This window comes from Giraffa tippelskirchi, chromosome 7 (genome assembly GCF_054371585.1).
Source record: "Giraffa tippelskirchi isolate mGirTip1 chromosome 7, T2T-mGirTip1v1.2.pri, whole genome shotgun sequence".
Classification (NCBI taxonomy): domain Eukaryota; kingdom Metazoa; phylum Chordata; class Mammalia; order Artiodactyla; family Giraffidae; genus Giraffa; species Giraffa tippelskirchi.
Genome location: NC_137281.1, coordinates 107,937,522 through 107,960,100, shown reverse-complemented (window position 1 = coordinate 107,960,100; position 22,579 = coordinate 107,937,522). Strand labels below are relative to the sequence as shown.

Here is a 22,579-nt window from a genome sequence, read left to right as displayed (position 1 = left end):
AAATCACTGCAGGTGGTGACTGCAGCCATGAAATAAATAGACTCTTACTCCTTGGAAGAAAATTTATGACCAACCTAGACAGTATATTAAAAAGCAGAGACGTTACTTTGCCAACAAAGGTCTGTCTAGTTAAGGCTATGGTTTTTCCAGTAGTCATCTATGGATATGAAAGTTGGACTATAAAGAAAGCTGAGCACCGAAGAATTTATGCTTTTGAACTGTGGTGTTGGAGAAGACTTTTGAGAGTCCCTTGGACTACAAGGAGATCCAACCAGTCCATCCTAAAGGAAATCAATCCTGAATACTCATTGGAAGGACTGATGTTGAAGCTGAAACTCCAATACTTTGGCCACTTGATGCAAAGAGCTGACTCACTGGAAAAGATCCTGATGCTGGGAAAGATTGAAGGCGAGAAGAGGGGACGACAGAGGATGAGATGGTTGGATGGCATCACCAACTCAGTGGACATGAGTTTGAGTAAACTCCAGGATTTGGTGATGGACAGGGAGGCCTGGAGTGCTGCAGTCCATGGGGTCGCAAAGAGTTGGACACGACTGAGCGACTGAACTGAACAGTTCCTACAGGCTTTCTAAGTGCTTTGTTCCAATCCCTAATGAGACCTGTATATTTCCTTCCTCAGTTATACAGTGTATGTCCCTATCATTTTTCAGCAAATCCTCTTTTAAAACCACAGCTAATTGCAGTAGATTATTATTTACAATCAAATGATGTTTACCAATGTACACATATAATTGTTTCTCTTCCTCATCTTTAACCATCACTGCTAAACACTATGTGAAAGACACTACACTAGTTGCTTAAGGGAAGGAAGAAAAAAAGAAAGATAAGTAAGACAGAGACTCTCTCCTTAGGGAGCTTACAGACAGAAAATAGAGAAGTAAACATCTAACATAGCACTAGGTCACGTCTTTCATAAAAATTAGCAGAAAGGAAGAGTGTGATGTGGAATGGTGTAAGCACCAAATCCACTTAATGATATATACTTGGCTAGAAAAAATTTAAGAAATTAAAAAAAAACTAACAAAGTATTTTGCATATGCATACCTTATTACATAAACTATGCAGCACTGAATATACTACAGATTCAACCATTTAGTACACATTTTTCCAAGGAGTACATATTTACTGAGCATGATTATACACACAAATCCAATTAGACTACACTCTATACTCCATGGGCAATTTAGATTTTTCAAGGCTATCTTTGATTATATGTGATTATCACCTGTGTGCTAACTTTAGCTCCTAACTTGACATGTGACTACACTGTTTTTAACAGTTGGTTTCCTTAGAAAAGTTGTCATCCTTGAAATTCTAGCCTTTTAAAAGAAATAAAATACCTATAAACTAGTAGATAGACGTGAGGTGTGATCTGTGATAGCTGGTGGTCTAGTTACTGACTGATTATTATCTCTCAAATCCATACTGGATGATAATGCTACAAGAACCTCAGCAGTGTTTGAAACTTATTCCTTCTCATTTGATAAACAGATCGCCATCTTATATTGAAACCAGAAAAATTTTAATGAAAAATTTTTTATACATAAAAAGATCAAGGAAGTACACATGAGGATAGTAGTTGTGAGTAGAGAGATTAACTCTTTTACATATTTTTCCAAACCTTCAATGATATTGGTTTTCTCCATAACTTATAAAATGATTTAAGTGAAAAAATTTTTTTGTCCTTTGGGCAAGCTGCACACAGATAGTTGTAAATTCTTTCTTTAAAGTTACTCTCTTTTTTAGGTAGCAGAGTAAGAGATCTTTCCTGAACTGTAACTGCTGAAAAGTGAAGCCAAGCAAATACCTGACAAGTTATGACAACTGGTTCAATGTGATTGAGTCCAAATAATTCTCAATTGCTGATGGGCCATTTATGTACGAAGGTGTGCAATGACACAGCCATTATATTGATGAGAACCACACACACTCCCTACCTTTAAAGAATTTAAATTCTAAAACTTTTGCCAGGCAGTTCTTGGATGTTGAGTTTTCAGTTAATAGTGGATATAAATGTCTCTGACTATGCACCAAATCCTTGAAGAAAAAAATTTGGTGGACTTTGTTCTGGTATCTTGAACTGTTCACTCATATCTCTATTCTGCTTCCTTAATACAATTAATCAAGAATTGCTAGCATAAGCAAATAAAGCAGTTGAGAGTCTCAAAGGGAGAGGACATGTAAACGGAGCTGCAATTTAACTTGGTGATCTCACTGCCAGTGAAATACTACTGAGAGTTTATATACTGAGATTTTATCAATTTAACAGACATGTATTGAGTCTCTTCTTTTGGTGAAATGATTTGCAAATAATACTACAATGAATAAAAGATGCTTCTCATCCTTAAAAAAGCTCACAATCCAGGGAAACTCCTACATTGTTGGTGGGAATGTGAATTGGTGCAGTCACTATGAAAACAGCCTGGAAGTTGCTCAAAAAACTAAAATTAGAATTGCCATATGATCCAGCAATTCTACTCCTGGGCATATATCCAGAGAAAACTATAATTTGAAAAGACACATGCACCCCAATGTTCATTGCAGTATTGTTTACAATAACCAAGACATGGGAACAACCTAAATGTCCATTGACAGGTGAATAGATAAAGATATGGTACATATATACAATGGAATACTACTCAGCCATAAAAAAGAATAAAATAACGCCATTTGCAGCAAAATGAATGGACATAGAGGTTATCCTACTAAGTGAAGTAAATCAGGAAGAGAAAGACAAATACCATAGGACATCATTTGTATGGGAAAGTTAAAATATGACACAAATTAACTTATCTACAAAACAGAAATAGACTCACAGACATAGAGAACATTCCAGTGGTTGTCTTGTGTGAGAGGGATGTGGTGAGGATGGATCGGGAGTGTGGGATTAGCAGGTGTAAACTATAATATACAGAATAAACAACAAGGGTCCTACAGTATAGCACAGGGAACTATATTCAATAACCCATGATAAGCCATAATGGAAAAGAATATGAAAAAGAAAGTACAACTGAAGCACTCTGCTGTATAGCAAAAATTAACACAAGTATAGTTGTAAATCAACTATACTTCAATAAATGGGAAAAATAAGTTCACAATCTAGCAGCATATTACACTTTGAAAAGTCCACAGAGTAAGGGATACGTTCTCTTTTTGTAAGTTCTCTCATTCCAGAGCTTCATGTGTGGCATGTATACAAGGAATAAAGAAGTACTCCCTGAAGTAATTCCTGTATTATACAAACTGAACTGAGCGATAAGAAATAAAGAGTTGTGGTCACTGCCATGTGAGAGCAGAGATCAACAAACTATAGCCTTTAGGTCAAATCTGGCCCATCTATTTTTGCATAATTAGAGAACTAAGAACGGTTTCTATATTTTTAAATGTTTGAAAAAAATTTAAAGAATACTTCATAAGTGCAAATTACATACAATTCAAATTTCAGTGTCCAAGAATAAACCTTTATTGGAATATAGCTTATTTGCTTACAAATTGGTTTTGGCTATGTTTGCACTACAAGGACAACAAAAGCTGAAGATAGTTAACAAGAGGTGAATACTTGCAAGAGAGACAATACTTGTCACAAAGCCTAAAACATTTACTATTTGTTCTTTTATACTGTCTGGCTTCCTAAGAAATCTCACCTTCCACACTGGAGGCAGGATATAGGTCAACTGTTTGCATTTTTCACTTTGGGGGGCAACGACATTCACTAACATTCCCACAGACCCCTGTAATAAACCTTACTTGTGATGCTTCAGTAGTTCATCACTAGTAAGACCACTTCCTTTGAGAATTCATAGATGAATCCAGTTATGCTAAGGACCAAATATAAATGAATCCCTTGGCTTGATCTTTGCATGATGGTTTCAATTCTGTTTTACCAAACAAAGAGTAGGTATTGACTGTTTGAATTTGTTTTTCCCGATCTTCTTTTCCAAATAGTAAAAGATGGCTGTGGTCAAGCGTTCCCCGAAACTGGCATGAGAGGCTGGGGAGCTGTAGAAGTGTTCATTTCACCAAGCAGGCTCTTAACTGTTATTTCTACCCAACCACATTCAGCTCCTCTGAAAGAGACAAACATCTCCCTCAAGATCACAGCTGTGGTGGATTCACCACAGTGGAATTCTGCTCTATGAAGTCAGAAGGAGGACTGTGAAATATTTACTCACTATTGTTTGAGAATCCATCAAAAATTCTTCAAAAATGAAACTGTTAACTCTTTGTTCTGCAATCTTTCAAAACTATGAGAAATGTAAATAGGATATTTCTACAGGAAAGTTAGATCTTCAGTTTCAATGTAAAACAATACTGCCTTGTGTTTATACAGCACTTTTCCCTTAAGGATTCAAGGCCTTTACAGACATTACCTCATTCAGCTCTAGAAGGTCTGCAAACTCTGTAAGAAAGAGGAGGTTTCCCCTGGTGCGCGAATAGGGAGACTGAGGCATAGCAGGGGCACATGGTTAACAATAAGTCACAGAAAAACAATGAGAAAATCTAGGCTAAATTTCTCCTCGCTCCCATTGGCTGTCTCCACTTACACACACTGCCTATAATTAGAGAGGGCAAGTGTCTAAATCTTCAGTCTTCAAGATGTCATTTCAAGGCTGTCCATTTATCTCAATTAAGATCCGTTTTCCCTGAATTTAGTGGTGTATGTCTTCTCTCTCCATGGTATCTCTGGCAGACTTTTGAAAAACTTATGCATGGCAAGAAAGAATCCAGATTTCACTTTCTTTTACCAAGTTCACCATTTCATCCTTTTTCCTGTTATGAAAACTTTCTGCCCAACTGGGGACCAAAACATTTCTTCTCAATTCCTTAAAGCACTCCTAACTGTTGAACATCTAAGCTGACATGTGTTACTTGTACGTAACTACTCTTGTTATGTGATTTACTTCTATTTCAGTAAAATTACCATCTTTCCAGCATCTCTTCAGATGATCTTATGTTTTAATTTTCCTGTGTACTGCTTCCTGTGTTTGCCCAGCCTGTTTACAATGTACTCCTAAGGAACTTCACCACACTATAGGAGGGGTTTGCCAGTCTCATGCTTTCTCATGATTTTCTTCACATCTATGCTTTATTCCTCTGATGAAGTAAAACCAAATTCCTGTTAATTTAACAATTGCCTGGATTCAGAGTTCTTCTTCTGGGACCAACCAGTATCCCCTGTCCCTTTTAAAAAATAATTTTATTTACTTATTTATCGTTGGCTGTGTTGGGTCTTCGTTGCTGTGCAGACTTTTTCTACCTGCAGAGAGCAGGGGTTACGCTCTAGCTGCAGTATGTGGGCTTCTCACTGCGGTGACTCTAGGTTCACGGGCTTTAGTAGTCGCGGCACATGGGTGTGGTAGTTATGGCTCGCAGCCTCTACACCACAGGCTCAGTAAATGTGGTGCACATGCTTAGCTGATCTGCGGCATGTGGGATCTTCCTAGACCAGGGATCAAACCCATAGCTCCTCCACTGGCAGGCGGATATTTTTTTTTTTTTTTACCACCAAGCCACTACGGAAGCCCTCTTTCCCCCAATCTTTTCTGATGACATATAAAACCATTCCCTCCCAGAAACTTCAAAACTGCAAAGCCCAATCAGTCGTATGAATACTTTTTTTAAAAAAATTTATTGACAAACAGTTGATTTACAATGTTACTTTTAGGTGTACAGCACAATGATTCAGTTATACATATACATATATTCATTCTTTTTCAGGTTCTTTGCCCATACAGGCAAACAGAATATGAATACTTTAGTCATAGCATAAAGATTTCGGTGGGTGAAAAAATGGCTTGCATAGAGTAGCTCTGAGCTCTTCAGTTGCACACATGGAGAAAGTATTCAACACAAATGATTAATTTACTTCGGAAAGAAATGTTTCAAAACATAGATCACCCAAGGCTATAAAAGATTTCATAGATAACAAAGGCATGAAATTAGGGGGTGCCATATGAAACAGGAAATCCTACTATTTCACTGGGGGAAAGTTCTGGGGCTTTGCTTCAATTGACACTTTTACAGCTTTCACTAGTTTATTACAATTAGGCAAGGGATAATGGGTATAAGGCGCCAGGCGTCTGCTCAGTACACAAAAAAGACAAAAATTTGTACAAAAACATAAGATAAACACATTCCTAGCTTAGGTTTTTCTACTGTGTGCTCCTCGATAAGTAAGATAGCAACCTTCCTTTAGCTCAAAATGGGAAGAATGAAACAACCATATAAAGTACCTAGTGGGCATTTCGGAGAAGGCACTGGCAACCCACTCCAGTACTTTTGCCTGGAGAATACCAGGGATGGAGGAGCCTGGTAGGCTGCGGTCCATGGGGTTGCTAAGAGTCGGACATGACTGAGCAACTTCACTTTCAATTTTCACTTTCATGCATTGGAGAAGGAAATGGCAACGCACTCCAGTGTTCTTGCCTGGAGAACCCCAGGGATGGGGGAGCCTGGTGGGCTGCAGTCTATGGGGTCGCACAGAGTCAGACATGACTGAAGCAACTTAGCAGCAGCAGCAGCAGGCATTTGCTTTCTCTTCCCAACAAGATTTTGCCTAGGCTTTATTATTTGTTACACTGTGAAATTTCAGTAAGTATCTTGATGCCTTTTTTATTTTTAAAATTTATTTATTTATTTGCTTGCTTGCCTTGCTGCACAGCCAGTTAGAGTTCCCTGACCAGGGATCGAACCTACGCCCCCCTGCAGTGGAAGTGCACAATCCTAACAACTGGACTGTCAGGGAATACTCTCTTCTTGTCTTTAATTTGAGGATTAGCATCTCTTTTACAAGAAAGCCAAAGCAGAACAGTCATTAGCAGATTAGAATCGCTGCTGGAAAGCCAGGGCATGGCAGCTCAGGCTTAGATCAGCTCTGATATGATATTTATTCCTAGAGCCCTTGAGAATTCTTCCCAGGTAGGTTGCTGGGTGGAAGTGGAATTAAAAGTTTAACTGGAACAAGATCAGTGGCTCTACTACATTTAGGATCTCTCAACACAATTAAGAAGGCTCTAGTAGCAAACAGATGACTGTATTATTTATTTATATGTTGCTGTGATTAGTTGCTAGGTTGTGCCCAACTCTTTGTGGACCCCATGCACTGCAGCCCACCAGGCTCCTCTGTCCATAGGATTTTTCAGGCAAGAATACTGGAGTGGGTTGGTGTTTCCTTGTCCAGGAGATCTTCCCGACCCAGGGATTTAACTTGTGCCTCCTATAGCTCTTGCAGTGGCAGGCAGATTCTTTACCACTGAGCCACCTGGGAACCCTCATATTTTGAGACCCCATGGACTGTAGCCTACCAGGCTGTGTCCAGGGAATTCTCTAGGCAAGAATACTGGAGTGAGTAGCCATTCTGTTCTCCAGGGGATTTTCCCGACCCAGGGATCAAACGTAGGTCTCCTGCATTGTGGGCAGATTCTTTAACGACTGAGCCACCAGGGAAGCCAATATTATAAGTTAGGCCTTTCCAAATGCCAAGTGAAGTGATGGGAATTTACCATAACTTACCCTAATGCTAAGTTATATGCAGAGTACATCATGAGAAACGCTGGGCTGGAAGAAGCACAAGCTGGAATCAAGATTGCCAGGAGAAATATCAATAATCTCAGATATGCAGATGACACCACCCTTATGGCAGAAAGTGAAGAGGAACTAAACAGCCTCTTGATGAAAGTGAAAGAGGAGAGTGAAAAAGTTGGCTTAAAGCTCAACATTCAGAAAACTAAGATCATGGCATCTGGTCCCATCACTTCATGGGAAATAGATGGGGAAACTGTGGAAACAATGTCAGACTTTATTTTTGGGGGCTCCAAAATCACTGCAGATGATGATTGTGGACATGAAATTAAAAGACGCTTACTCCTTGGAAGGAAAGTTATGACCAACCTAGATAGCATATTAAGAAGCAGAGACACTACTTTGCCAACAAAGGTCTGTCTAGTCAAGGCTATGGTTTTTCCAGTACTCATGTATGGATGTGCGAGTTGGACTATAAAGAAAGCTGAGCACCAAAGAATTGATGCTTCTGAACTGTGGTGTGGAGAAGACTCTTGAGAGTCCTTTGGACTACAAGGAGATCCAATCAGTCCATCCTAAAGGAGATCAGCCCTGGGTGTTCATTGGAAGGACTGATGTTGAAGCTGAAACTCCAATACTTTGGCCACCTCATGCGAAGAGTTGACTCATTGGAAAAGACCCTGATGATGGGAAGGATTGGGGGCAGGAGGAGAAGGGGACGACAGAGGATGAGATGGCTGGATGGCATCGCCGACTCGATGGACATGAGTTTGAGTAGGCTTCAGGAGTTGGTGATGGATAGGGAGGCCGTGCGTGCCGTGGTTCATGGGGTCGCAGAGTCGGACACGACTGAGAGACTGAACTGCACTGAACCCTAATGCTTGTGAATAAAAATGCCAAACCTACTGTGCAAAACCACTGTTTCTGAGAAATAGCTAGCTCTGAGAACAGTGATAGAAGGGAATTTTTTGCTCCTTCTGGCTAAGTCAGAGGCCTCCACCAGATTTTATCACTTGTACTCTTATTTCTGTATCCAGAGTCCTGTTTTCTTGCATTTGACTATTCACCTCTCCCCCATGTTCTTTCATTTGCTTCTGTTCTTGCTGCCTCATTCCTTCTCCCTTCTTCCCTCTCTCCTGCCACTTTAGCTGCACCCTTGGTTATGGTTTATTCATTTTTTGTTAATTACCAAACATACACTGGCCCCTATTATGTGAGTAGCCCCTATCTAGCTATGAAATTTCACGCTCATACTGTCCCTCTTATATTTAGGCCTCCTCTCTGTGGAGGCCACTGGTTTTGCCTGTCCCTGACCCAAACATACTATCCACCAAGTCCCGTTCCTGTGTGTCAGGATACAAACAAAAGTAGGAGGTGTACAGGATGAAAGATTTGTGGGTTGGGAAATTTAAAAACTGACAATGTATATACTCTCCTAAGTAAAAGGTACTCAGAACACAGAGAAACCTAAAACATTCCCATAACAGGAAAATAAGTTCGGAACTTACCCATGGTGACTATAATACAATTAGTCCAACACTGATCGCTGAGGAAAATAAGAAAATAAGAAAGATAGTTGCAGCTCACTGGGTGCTTTCATCTGCTGAATGCAAGGCTTACAGTCTTTAATTATCATGATTAAATCCCGCTATTCTTTCTTGTGAAGCTGGCACACTGTACTAAACAAATACTTAAGCTACCAGGAGGGCAAGCAAGTCCCAGGGAATCCAGAGTCAATCTTTAAGTCCTTCATTTCTAATCTTGTGTACTCAGAACAACCTATAGAAAGTACACATGAAAAGAAAGCATATTGTGCTCAATTCCAAAGCCCTTTGTACTGTGAAAAATCAAAACAGCGATTTAAGAAAGAAAAAAGCAAAAATAAGACAAAAACTGAAGATTGTACTTGGTTTAGTCACAGGAGAAAACCTAAAACTTTGATGTTCCAACAGCAAAGAATATAATAATGTTTCATAATTATTACATACAGTTTCAGAGTTGAAAATATTGTATAACATATAGTGTCACATGTTTAAGATATTGTTTTTCTTTATATGTAATAAATTTGGAAATTCTCCAGCATTATCAAGTTTAATAACTACACCATAATCTGCAAATAAAAATCTATTCCACCCCTGCACATACAAGTATGTGAAAACAGTAGATAATATTCCCATTTCGATTCTAACTACTGGGTGTCCACTTTGCCAGGGTTATATTGTTGATGTAATTAACTTTAGAAACTGAGTAAGATACCAACTATAAATATCTACACGGTAACATGGTCTTTGAGAGTTTTTAATACAATTTCAGTGTGCAAATAGGTCTTAAAAAGTCATATATTCTAACTTTTTATCCAGTGCACAAATCTCCTTTACAACATCCAGAATGTATTAACTGTTCAACTTCTGCCTGAAAACTACTTTGCCAACAAAGGTCGTATAGTCAGAGCTATGATTTTTCCAGTAGTCATATGTATAGATGTGAGAGTTGGACCATAAAGAAGGCTGAGCACCAAAAAATTGATGCTTCTGAATTGTGGTGCTGGAGAAGACTTGTAAGTTCCTTGGACTGCAAGGAGATCAAACCAGTCAATCTTACAGGAAATCAACCCTGAATATTCATTGGAAGGACTGATGCTGAAGCAGAAGTTTCAATACTTTGGCTACCTGATGTGAAGAGCTGACTCATCAGAAAAGACCCTGATGCTGGAAAAGATTAAAGGCAAAAGGAGAAGAGGGCAGCAGAGTATGAGATGGTTGGCAGCATCACTGATTCAGTGGACATGAATTTGAGCAACCCTGGGAGATAGTAAAGGACAGGGAAGCCTGGCATGCTGCAGTCCATGGGGTCGCAGAGAGTTGGACACGACTTAGCCGACTGAACAACAACAATAGTCATTTAGGTATTTTCTGTGCTCATGTGACATATCTGTGTATGTTTTTCTTGTACTACAGAGATATAATCATGTTATACTATTTTACAAAGCTTCTTATAATACTTAAAAAAATATATTGGGGCACCTTTCCATGTTAGCACGCAGTACCACTTTGTTTCTAATAGTTAACTCCATGGTATAAATATATCATTATTTATTTATCCAGATCCATATTCATGAAATTTAGATTACTTTCACATTGTTTTAATTGTTACACGAAGTCAAATTTCTCTTACTGAAATTTCTTTCTGTAATTTTTGCTCTGGAATCCTTCAGAATAAATTTTATCTATCATCTAATAGATTTTTAAACATTTGAGAAACACTATCATATGGGGAGTAAATGGCAGAACATATGAAAAGTTTTGAGTTATATACTCAATCAGAAATCAACAGGGGAAAAGCTTTCTTCAAGTAAAAACAAACTATAAATGTCTGGCAACACAAAATCGATGCCTAAATTATGGTCTATGAAGCTGACAGGATGTTATACAATGATCAGTAATATGTATCTAATGTGGCATCAAGACAAATGTCACAATGTTCAGTAAATGAAGACACGCAATTACACGTGAACTGAGATTAATTATGAAACATGTCTGCATATGAAAAAGAGAGAAATAGTCAGGTGAAATGTGGTTGAGTTAGGGTGGTAAGTAAAGAGATGGACCACCATTTCCTTTTAAAATACCCTTTAATATTTCATAATTTGGTTTCTACAATAAATGAAAAAAAGAAAAAAATGATAGCTTTCAGGAAGACCAAAATCCTCATTCTCAGTTTCAAGGCCCTCTTTCTTCCCTGATTATCTTAGAGGTATCAACCTTCATAGTAAATAATCAGGTTCTGAAACTCTTGATGGCAAAGTTACAATCAATAAACAAAGCTTGAAGTGTGGACTGTTCACTAAAGAACAGAATGGTATGGAAGGGACAAAGCTAAGGGATCAAACAAGGAAAAGAAGGGACAATCGGGAAGAGTTCCACAATCATCCAGTGCTACCATTTTTGTTCTATCTACAAAAGTGTAGAGAACTGGTATGAGTTTCCAGATCATTCAGTCAAGGCAATGTGAAAACTAAAATGTCAAAAACCAAGTTAATGAATAAGATTTGGGTACTTAAGGACAAAAATGGTCCTATTCTCAAACTAACACAAAAGTTCTTATTTTAGGAATTTACAGCCTCAAGCTCTAATAGCTATATGGGTATTCATTAAATCCATAATCACTCATTTCTGTCCCCAAATTTCATCCGTTTTGTAAGTACCAATTAATTTCTTGAACAAACCTAAGTCACAACGGGCTCTTTTTTTTTTTTTTTTAAGTATTCCTTTGTCATGATAACCAGATATGTTCCATCTACGTCCTATGTTGAATAATGAAAGATAAAGCACCAGTGAGTAAAAACAATGACTGCATTATTTTGGTTCGTGTGCTTTGGGCATGAAAGGTTGTTTGTTTACAAGGCCACAACATCACCTTGGTTCTGAAGAGAGTGACATATGTGTTCTAGCTGCTCAAAGATTAACTATCGATGAGTCACATTTACAGCTGGGAACTTCACTCTAGAAAAACAGGAAGAGAAACGCTCATGCCTGTAAATCAGGAACAAGCTCTAGTGTTCATGCTCACACTTAAGAGGGAGACATAGTAAAATCTTATCTACTTTGTCAACTGATCTACTTTCAAAATAAATTTCCTGGCCTCTCACCTTCTGAGATTGCCCATACTCTATGGAAAGTTTCTTTCAGGACTAGTCTTGCCTTTTGAAATGGATTGCATTTTGTCTATGGAATGTGTATCTCTCTAAATAAACCTACTTCTTACCTATCATAAATAAATAAATTTCCTTTTTTGGCCATCCTCAGAGAATATTTTTCTTAATAACTTGGCAAAAATCTACAACACATGCTTTTCAAATCTTCTCAACTTTTTTCTGTCACCAAAACACATCCCAGCTTCCTGTTAGGTGAAAGAACTATGTTGGGCCTTGAGACACATTTGGGACAGCGGGGTAAAACAGGCACAAGCCTGTTCTCAAGGAGCTTACTTAGTATTGTGGAGGAGGGCAGGGGCAAGGGGATATGCAGCTATGGTTTAAAAAACAGTCAATATGTAATCATCAGTAACAATCAGGATTTGAAAGTATCCTAGTACTTAGTAATAACAGGATAAAACAAGATGACCCTTGAAAATTTTGGGTGATCAAAATCAGTTATATAATCAGAAAAATGCAGAAAGCCTTGGTTGATGGTGGTTTATATAAAAAAGAGGTAAAGGTTTCAACCAAGTAGAACTCCATAAATGCATAAAAGTCAACCATGTAAAATGGCTGTTAAAATAGCTAATCTAAATTAATATAAGTACCATGTCCAGATCAAAGAAAGATAAATAATCCCACTGCCTCCAAATCCACAGTTGCTGGTGCTGTTTTATGAGGCTCATTTAAGAGGAACATCATAAAACTAGGAGTGTGTACACGTGTACACTCATACTTGCTAAGGGAGCAATGACAGTGAAGTGTCTGTAAATCACACAATGCAAAAACTGAAGGAACTGAAGATATGTAGCTTAAAAGAAGACTTGCAGGTGAGCAGGGGAGGGGCGGCATGTACAGTTGAGATGAATGCCTTTGAGCCGACTGCAAGAACTCATGTTAGGTTCGATGAAAGACAAATGTTCATCCTGGCCTCCTTGGGTTACGACCATGGCTGATTATTGCCACGGTCAGGGTATATAAGATGACTTGAATAACACCCAGTGGCTCTTTTATAATTCTATATATTTTAGGAAATGAAATTCAAAAGTCCTTCAATAGTACCTTCAGTAATAGCACTTGAAAGTTACAGTCATTCACACACATACACACACAAAAACAACTGTCACACTGAAGAAGCATAAAACAGAGGAATGTCTGTTAATGTCAAATAATGAAACTAGCACTGAAGGAGTTCATCTTCTGCAATACGTATCCTGTGGGTTCAACCTCCTTAGGGTTGGTAACATTTGCCTAGTCAGTATATTTTTCTGGAAGCTAGTAAGGTATTTCGGAAGTTTGAGATTTTAGGTAAAACACAGGAATGTCTTTAAAAATTATAAACTTAATTTCTTAAAATCCTCAAAGGATTATTACAATCATATAGATAGGTCTTCCAAATTGGTGAGAACAATAAAGTGAGACTGTTAAGGTATTTCAGAAGATATATTTTAACATATGCCTTTAAGATGGATATGTAGCCTCAATGTGGTGAAAGCAGTTTGAAAATTACCAATACCTCCTCCTTTCTTTCTGTATACATAGAGGAAAAGAAAAGAGAATGGATAAACTACCAAAAAGCAGAACTTCATACATGTGTATTTCAGGTAGATGAAAGCATTCAGAGGTTGGATTGTGGGCAGTCACGGCATCACAGTCCCCTGATCAACTCAGTTGCCCTTCCAGATGCCACAGAGTAAGCAGCTTTTCAGTTGACTATGTGTATCTACCTATCCAATAAGCAGAGGAGACATATGGTTTGGCAAAAAAGGATAGACAAGAAAACTTACATATTTTAGGGCTTCCAGCTAAGCTATATGCTAAATAAATGGAGAAAATATTGACTTACCTGCACTGCCAAGCTGCTTATAAAACCTGTACTCTAAATGAAGCTGTGGAGCACGTGATTTTATTGGTTCCTGAAACCCAAGAAAAGAAATCGTGATCAGATTTGACAGTTTTTCCATTCCTAGGTTTTCAGAGTAAGCCAGAGTTAAGACCACTTAATATTTTAGCGATGATATTCATATATGATAGCATTTTCTTACCGCAATTTCTCTTTGAAAGTACATCTAGGGGAAGATGAAGTTGAATTATACACAATCTCTGCAATGGATATTTAAATAAAAATACTCTGTATGAGACACCACTCAAGGATAGCTCTCTCATCATGAAGTATTCTCCTGAAATATCTTCTCCTAGGAAACCAGATGTCACACCTTTTAATGAAATACTAGCATGTATTTCCTACTTGTTTTATTATGAATTTTTGGCAGTAAATAGCTTTATTATTTTTGGAAAATTGACATATGCTCAGGAAAAAAGTTCACTTACACAAAAATTAGAAAGAAGGTAAAAATACCCCAAGACTCCACCATTTGAAAGAGAAGCCCTATTAACATTTAGGTGAATGTTTTTCCAAATATTTATTTATACATATATTTATATATATAAATAGACTCAAAATGTATTTTAAGTAAATGAGAGAACACTATATATTTGGTGTTCTGTAACGGGCCTTTAAATTCAACAATGTGATCATAACATTCCATAGCAGTAAGTAAAACTGTATATTATTGTGTGTGTGTGTGTTTACATACACACAAATGATAATGTTTGAACATCTGAACTGTTTTCAATTTTCGATATTATGAACAAAGCTGTAGGAACAGTGTTACGTGTATTTTACACTGAAGAGAATTAAAGACTGTAAGTGCAACTAAGACATGTAGCTTTAATCAGGATGGTATTCAAGCTTTTAAAAATAGAGTTTACTAAATAGCCAAAGATAAAGCAGCCACACTACCACACTTTGCTCTACACCAAACTTCAAGAATTGGTTGGCTAATCATTCTGAATTAACAGCATACAGGCAACTAGCTAACCACAAAAATCAAACATCACTCTGAAAGATATATCTGTATATCCATTAGGATGACTGTTATCAAAAACACAGACAATAAGTGTTGGTGAGCATGTGGAGAAACTGGAATCCTTGTGTACTGCTAGTGGGAATGTAAAATAGTATAGTTACTAAAGAAAACAGTACAGTAATTTCTCAAAAAGTTAAATACAGAAGTACCACATGATCCAGCAATTCTACTTCTAAATATATACCCAAAAGAATTGAAAATGCTGACTCAAACTGGTATTTGTAGACCCATGTTCATTGTAATATAATTCACAATAGGCAAAAGGTGAAAGCAACCCAAATATCTATCAACAAATGGATGGATAAATAAAATGTGGTTACATTCTGTTCCATATGTGTGATGGCATATTATTAAGCCATAAAAAGGAAAGACATTCTGACACATGCCACAAAATGGATGAAACTTGGGGACAGCATGTTAAGTGAAGTAAGCCAGATCCAAAAGGACAAACACTGAATGCTTCCACCTAAGGTACCTAGAGCAGTCAAACTCATAGGCAGAAAGTTGAATGGCAGCTCCCAGGAGTGTGGGGGTGGGGGTGGGGGGGAATGCTTCTGGTGTTTAACGAGCACAGAATTTTAGTTAAGGAAGGTGAAAAAAATTTCAGAGATGGATGATAGTGATGGGAGCACACCAATGTGAATGGACTTAAATGTCAACGAACTGTACAACTAAAAATGGTTAATTTGAGAACCAATTTCTTATATAATTTTCAAATATTTTTTCCCATTACATGGGTTCTCTTTTCACTCTGTTCAGAGTCTTCTGATGCACAAAAGTTTTTAAGTTTGATAAAGTCCAACCTATCTTTTCTTGCTTATGCTCTTTGTGTTACATCCAAAAAAGAACTGCCAGATCTAACGCTATGAAGCCTTTCCCCTAAGCTTTCTTCCAAGAAATTTATAGTTTTGGCTGTTATGTTTAGGTCTTTGATCCATTTTTAATTAATTTTGGTGTATGACGTAAAGGGTCTCACTTCACTGCATGTGGATCTCCAGTTTCCTCAACGCCATTTGCTGAAAAAAACTGTCCTCTCCTCATTGAATGATCACATGTCCTATTTTTAAGATAGGCTCAAAGGAGAGTTCCTCAGCTTTCCTTGATAATTCATGCTCGTGTCTAACAAGTTTCATAGTTTGGAAGATCTTTATATGTAACTGTCATCTCCAACACTGAAACTTCAGCCTATTTCTCCTATGTCCTCAGTAACAAATATAAGACAGCTCCTGACTAATCTGTGAATACTGTAACAGCTATCTTCAAATAACAAAGCTCTTCAATCATTTCCTAGACTTCCTTTATTCAGGCAAAGTAATTTCAAATTTTTTAACCTTTCCTCACTGGTCCTATTTTTAAGTTCTTTGATCACCTTTGAAGGCTGTTCCTGAACCCACCTGAAGTTTTCTGCATTTTTTGAAAAATACAGAATCCATAAATTACAGAATTCAGATCTTTCCTTGAAGTTATCGAGTCTATCCCTTTGCTTCTAGGAAAGTTTTATCTAAATCAATTCAGGTAGACTGGAATATTTCAAAGCCCTAAGGAGCTCTGCGAAAGAACTCATACACTTCTTTGATTGCAAAATCAGGAAGCATCAGAGACGGACTTCAAGTTTCTCAAGATTCCTGTGGTCCCAAAAAAATGTACAGAAGACTAATTATACTGTAGAGTCACAATATTCCTTATTCATTTATCTCTTCAGATAGAGAGTGTCCATTCAGTTTTAGACCTTCTAATATAACACCACCAAAGCAGCCAATCACAGAATTTGTCTTTTAGCAAAATCATTAATAATTTATAAGAAACCAAGAGAAACAGTGATGACAAACTGATATGGGACCAGAGGTTGATTTAAACACTAGAAACAGGAGTGTTCTTTCTGCAGAAACAGTCTTGAATTTTGACAAACCACAACAGTCAATGAATTTTAAAAAACACAGCTCCTTCTTCAAACATAATACTCCCAAACTTTATATTGGAAACATTAATAGGAAATTCTCAACCTGATCTTGGAAAAGTAAGTTAACAGGTTAAAAAAAGCAGTAACTCTTTAGAGCTACAGGGCTGAAAGTGGGTGTACACATCACATATATTCAGGCATGAGTGGCTTTTTATCATAGACAGAAGGATTTACACCCTTCAGCCAACCCCTTCAGCACATAGTTGTAGCCTGCTCAGCCAACTGGAGCGTCAAGTGCTCTTCTGAAAGCACTATGAATAAAGGATACTGCAAACAATCTCCAGATGGCGAAAGGCAGTGGGATTAGCAGCATAGAGAGAAAACTTTTTAAACAACTGTTAGAAAACCCCTGTCAAAAAGAACTCCAGAAACCTCAGTTGATGGGGTAAAGGAGGGGTTTATTACACAAGTTTGTTTATACTGTATCTGATTTTTAAAAAACTGTTCCTAAAAATCCAAGAAATGGGAGCCTACAAGGAAGATTCAAACAAAGTAGAACTGAAGTACCACGAACAGGACTTCCTTGTATTTCTGTGTGAGATGCTGATGACATCTCCATAGAGGGCTGGCTATCTGCCAGAATCACGGTTGTTCGGGAGCACACATGCCTGCCTGAAACTCTAAACCAACAGCAGACGGCTACCTGGTAAGACTGTAATGCTTAAGGCAAATTTTGCTGTTACAGTGAAGAGAGCTCAATTACTGCCATCATATCTCCCACAGAGAACACAGCCCCAGAGCAAGAGAGGAGGCCTACAGAAGACTGTTATCCTTTAAAAAGCCTTTATTTAAGATTTATTTGAAAGAGAAATGAGGGACTGAGGCATATCATAGCAGATAACATGAAGTCTATTTGGCTTTAACTCTTGGCCATATGAAGAATAAAACTTTAATAAAATGTAAGTGAAATGCAATGGTCAGTCATGTCAATAATATGTTATGCAAGCTTATCTAAACAGGCTACCTAGTATGAGCCGAGAAGGAAAAACCTAGATAGAAAAAGCTGCGCCTACCTGAAGTCTTGATAAGTAAGGGGACAATTATAAACATACATATGTTAAAGTGTTTTAGGGGGCTGCTTCTTCCTATTACTAGTTTCAAAGAATCAAAATTATTCCAACTTACCAAAATAATGAAACAGAAAAAGTTAAAAAAAAGAGATGAACTAGAGAATACTTTTACAGAATAATTAAATTCCCGTAAGTAAAAATATATAGTTAATCCTTTGATACTCAATCTGAGGGAATATCTGGTCTGCATTGTTATATGCATTATCTCTCTTCCTCCTCTCATTTTGCCAACAAAAGTTCCAAGTCAACAAACAAAAGAAAATACTTGGTTCCTTGGCAGCTACCTGCTCTCAGACCTGCTCCCTGTCCACCTCTTTGTAGAGAAACTACTCTGATGACTATCAGTTCTTCACAGGACAACTCTAACTCCTCCACAAACAAACTTAAGGAGAGAAAAGGACCAACCACAAAGCAAGTGTGGATGTGGCAGGTGCAATTCATTAGAAAAAAAACAGTGATTACCACAAGATACTTCCTTCAACTATTTATTAATGCCTCTGCCTTCCAACTAAGAGTGCCAAACCACCTGCAGATCCTGGGAAACATACTAGGATTTATTAGAAGGACAATATTTATATAGCTTTCTATTTATATAGAAACTAGTTATACAAAGCATTTCATATGGCTAGAAGTGGTTTTGTATCAATCTTAAATACAGGCTAAAGAACTGTCTCTTCTAAAAACATTAACCCTTAAAAACAACAGAATTATTCTTTAACAGGATGTTATTTTCAATGACTAGATTAATTATTCATAAGATTAGCACTGACAAAAATAACTGAACTCTTTGCTTCAAATCTGAGCACATGATGTGTTTTCCATGTTTGACATCTTTTTAAGGCAATGATTAGATGATCAGATTTGGAAGTATATTGATAAATATTTTATATTTTTTAAGTGGATAAGTCATATTTAGGAATAAGAAAATGTTAAATAAAAATAGCTCAGTGAAATGTACAAAGTTTACAGAAATTACTAGGATTTTTTTTTCCTTCTAGCTATTTTTAATTAACTTTTTGGATTCATCATTGCTAACACTATAGTTAGCATTTTCTAACTGCACAGCATTTCACAGTATACAGTGATTCATCGCTGTAACACTATATATATTAGAAGGAAATGACTGTGTGGTATTATATGCAAGGAAAAAATTAGTATTTTTATGAACGCTTACAATTATTTCCTGTAAAAAGATATGTGAAAGGTGAGAGCACTAAAACATAATTACCACAAATATAGATTCTACTCACCAGTTTGATAGCTACATATTCATTGGTGTAGAGATTTTTACCTAGGGGAAAAGCAGAATGTATATGTTTTAGTGACATTTATTCTGGGAAATGCAAAGCAAAATCTTAGCTTACAGGGTCATGAGAAAGGTCACATTCCCAATGCTGTTCACATATATGAAACATGATTTGTAAGTGAAAAGCTAAACAGAGATAATGAGACCCAGCAGGACAAGAACAAAAACAGCTTGAGAATTTGAAAATTTAAGTTAGACATGAGAATCTTTTATTTTAAAGAAAACAAATCTCTCTCTGTCACATGCACATTTTGTTATTTAGTATTTCCCAACTATTAAGTCACGAGGCAACTCAAGAAGAGACGCCAGAATTACAAAGATGGAGCGATTTTAATTCTTGTCACAATAAACACAAACCCTCTTATTTCTAACTCACTGACAAATAAGGCTTTTATATTTTTTTGTCATGGTATTTAGTGTCAACCTTAGTTGGCATAAAGGACATTGTGAAATAAAACCTATTACAGCCTGACTCTCTCTGCATAAGACTCATCTGCTGTCTCTTAGTAGAGGACCCTCTTGTTCTGACCCTTCACCAGCACGCTAGCTCTACATCTTTACCTATGTGCAGCCACAGCTCTCCACCCGGACAACACTGAAACAACTCAAAGTTCTTCCTGAAGGTTTAACCCTTTTCCCTCTCAACTTCTCTACCTGTAGAAATGGAATCAATATTCTTCTATACTAGATACCTAGAGTCAGAACCTAGGATGAGTATAAGAGCAACAACCACCAGTTGGTTGAGCCCACATTACATGCCGGGTACTTAGCTACCTTCACCTCTACCTTCAGTTCAACTCCACTGATCCTTGGAGGCTAATGTAAATTCCTCCTGAGTGCTTTGTATATACCATATATAGCTCAGCCACTGCACTGGACTTCACACTGCTTCTTATTTTTGTCCTATCTTAGTCAGCTAGACTACAAATATCTTGAGAGTAGCGATTTTATTTAATGGTTCTGTCAATGTCCTACAGTGCTTAACATCATGTTCTGCATATTTCAGATACTCAAAACCTTGACTGAAAGTTGTAGGTATGTACAGTATGACTATTTTTTAAGTAACACACAGAGGTAAATGTTATCTTTATATATATACATAGCTGAATATATGCATGGAAAAGGACACAAAAAGATGTACACTAAGGTATTAAATGACTGTTTTTAATTTTATATAATATAGATTATTTTGATAATAAAAACCTTGCATTTGGGGAACAAAAGGCTGCTTACAATACTGGTTATTTTTAACAAGCTCTAGACAATAGATGGCCCTTTGCAAACTACACTGTTATACTTTTAATACTGTCATCAGTTTTCCCAGCAACTTTATGTGGAGAAGAGTACATGGATTTAGGAGTAATTTTTGTCTGCAAACAACATTAAAGAGGATTCACAGGTTACCATTCAGAGACTGTACTCTGGATCCTCAAACAAGACCTTGCACATGGGTCAAAGTTTATTAAATAAATCACATAAAGTGATAAGCTTAACAAGGAAATATGAACAAGTCAGTAGATGACACAGATGAGGAAGAGTAAAGCATTTGGGCCGAAAGCGGCACTCGAGGTGAGTTACTGAGAACAAGCAGGAGAGGATAAAAGGCATTTCTATAAAACAATACTAAGAGTGAGGTGGAGAAACGATAGAAAATGCAGAGAACGTGATCAACTGAGTGGGCCAATATGAAAGAAGCCAAGTATATAGGGGAGAATGGTGAGAAACAAAGCCAGAAAAATCCACTACAGACAGAGTGTGAATAACCTGGAAGGCCAGCTTCTTATTCTGAGTTGGGCATACTTTTGCTAAATCCTCACTTTTTTTGAAGATTTGGGGAAGATCTTTTTTTTTTTTTAATACTTAAACTTGCTATATTATAGAAATCGTGCAGTTTCCTTAAAAAAAAGCAAGAGCCTAGGTACTTATAGATCCGCTTATTCCACAGTCTAGGAGGCCTCACCAATCAGTGAGGAATCTTTTCCTCAGTTTCCCTGTGTTCAGTTGGGCAGTCCAGTTTTCATAGCTGTTTACTTTCCATAGTGTGACCTTTCCAACTCCTGTGAAGGTGGAAAAGAGTAGCTGCCAGGTGAGGCCAGGGAAGGAGGGGATGTGGTGATGCAACTGCTCCATACATGCATGCATGTGTATATATATATATGTGTGCGTGCTCCGTCACTGCAGTCGTGTCTGACTCTTTGTGACCCCACGGACTGTAGCCTGCCAGGATCCTCTGTCCATGGGATTCTCCAGGCAAGAATACTGGAGTGGGTTGCCATTTCCTCCTCCAGCGGATCTTTCCAACCCAGGCATCAAACCCGAGTCTCCTGGATTGCAGAATTCTTTACTGCTGAACCACTGGGGAAGTCCAAAAATATACATGGACTTGCAACTAACTCTTCTTGTTTTTAGCTCCTTCTGCATCCCAACTTTCTGAAATTTCAAAATGTCTTCAATTTTTGAACATATCTGGTGTTTGTACGTTAAAACTGGCCTATCCTTCAAAGCATTATCAGACTGCTAAATTTGTTACAACTGCTTTCTAGCTTCTAGAATTCTGGTACCATTTCTCACCTGTTTTTAATTTTCTTTCCCTTTTTTTTTTTGGTTGTTGTTGTTGCTGTTCCTTGTGGCTTTTATACCTTTAAAAAAAAATCCCTTTTCTGTGTAAATTGATACAGTCACTATGGAAGAGAGTATGGAGATTTCTTTTAAAAACTAGGTATAAAACCACCATACAACCCAGAAATCCCACTTGTAGGCATATACCCTGAGGAAACCAGAATTGAAAAAGATACATGTACCCCAAAGGTCATTGCAGCACTATTTACAATAGCTAAAACATGGAAGCAACCTAGATATATATTGACAGATGAATGGATAAAGCAGCTGTGGTACATATATACAATGGAATATTCAGTTCAGTTCAGTCGCTCAGTCGTGTCCGACTCTTTGCGACCCCATGAATCGCAGCACGCCAGGCCTCTTTGCCCATCACCAACTCCCAGAGTCCACCCAAACCCATGTCCATCGAGTCAGTTATGCCATCCAACCATCTCATCCTCTGTCGTCCCCTTC

General features: G+C 37.6%; 1 protein-coding gene across 50 annotated transcripts in view; it reads right to left on the bottom strand.

Moving 5' to 3' along the window:
- CSNK1G1 (casein kinase 1 gamma 1) overlaps window positions 1–22,579 on the bottom strand; it is a 165,457-nt gene that overhangs the window by 63,526 nt on the left and 79,352 nt on the right. For all 50 annotated transcript variants that reach the window (XR_014058837.1, XR_014058835.1, XR_014058836.1 and 47 more), the window contains 2 exons: window positions 19,449–19,489; window positions 14,085–14,154 (listed from right to left, as the gene is read on the bottom strand). Coding sequence is in view for 46 of the 50 variants with exons in the window: in XM_081507406.1 (XP_081363532.1) it covers window positions 14,085–14,154; window positions 19,449–19,489 (111 nt within the window). In the remaining 4 variants the exon portion in view is untranslated. The remainder of the gene's footprint in view (window positions 1–14,084; window positions 14,155–19,448; window positions 19,490–22,579) is intronic.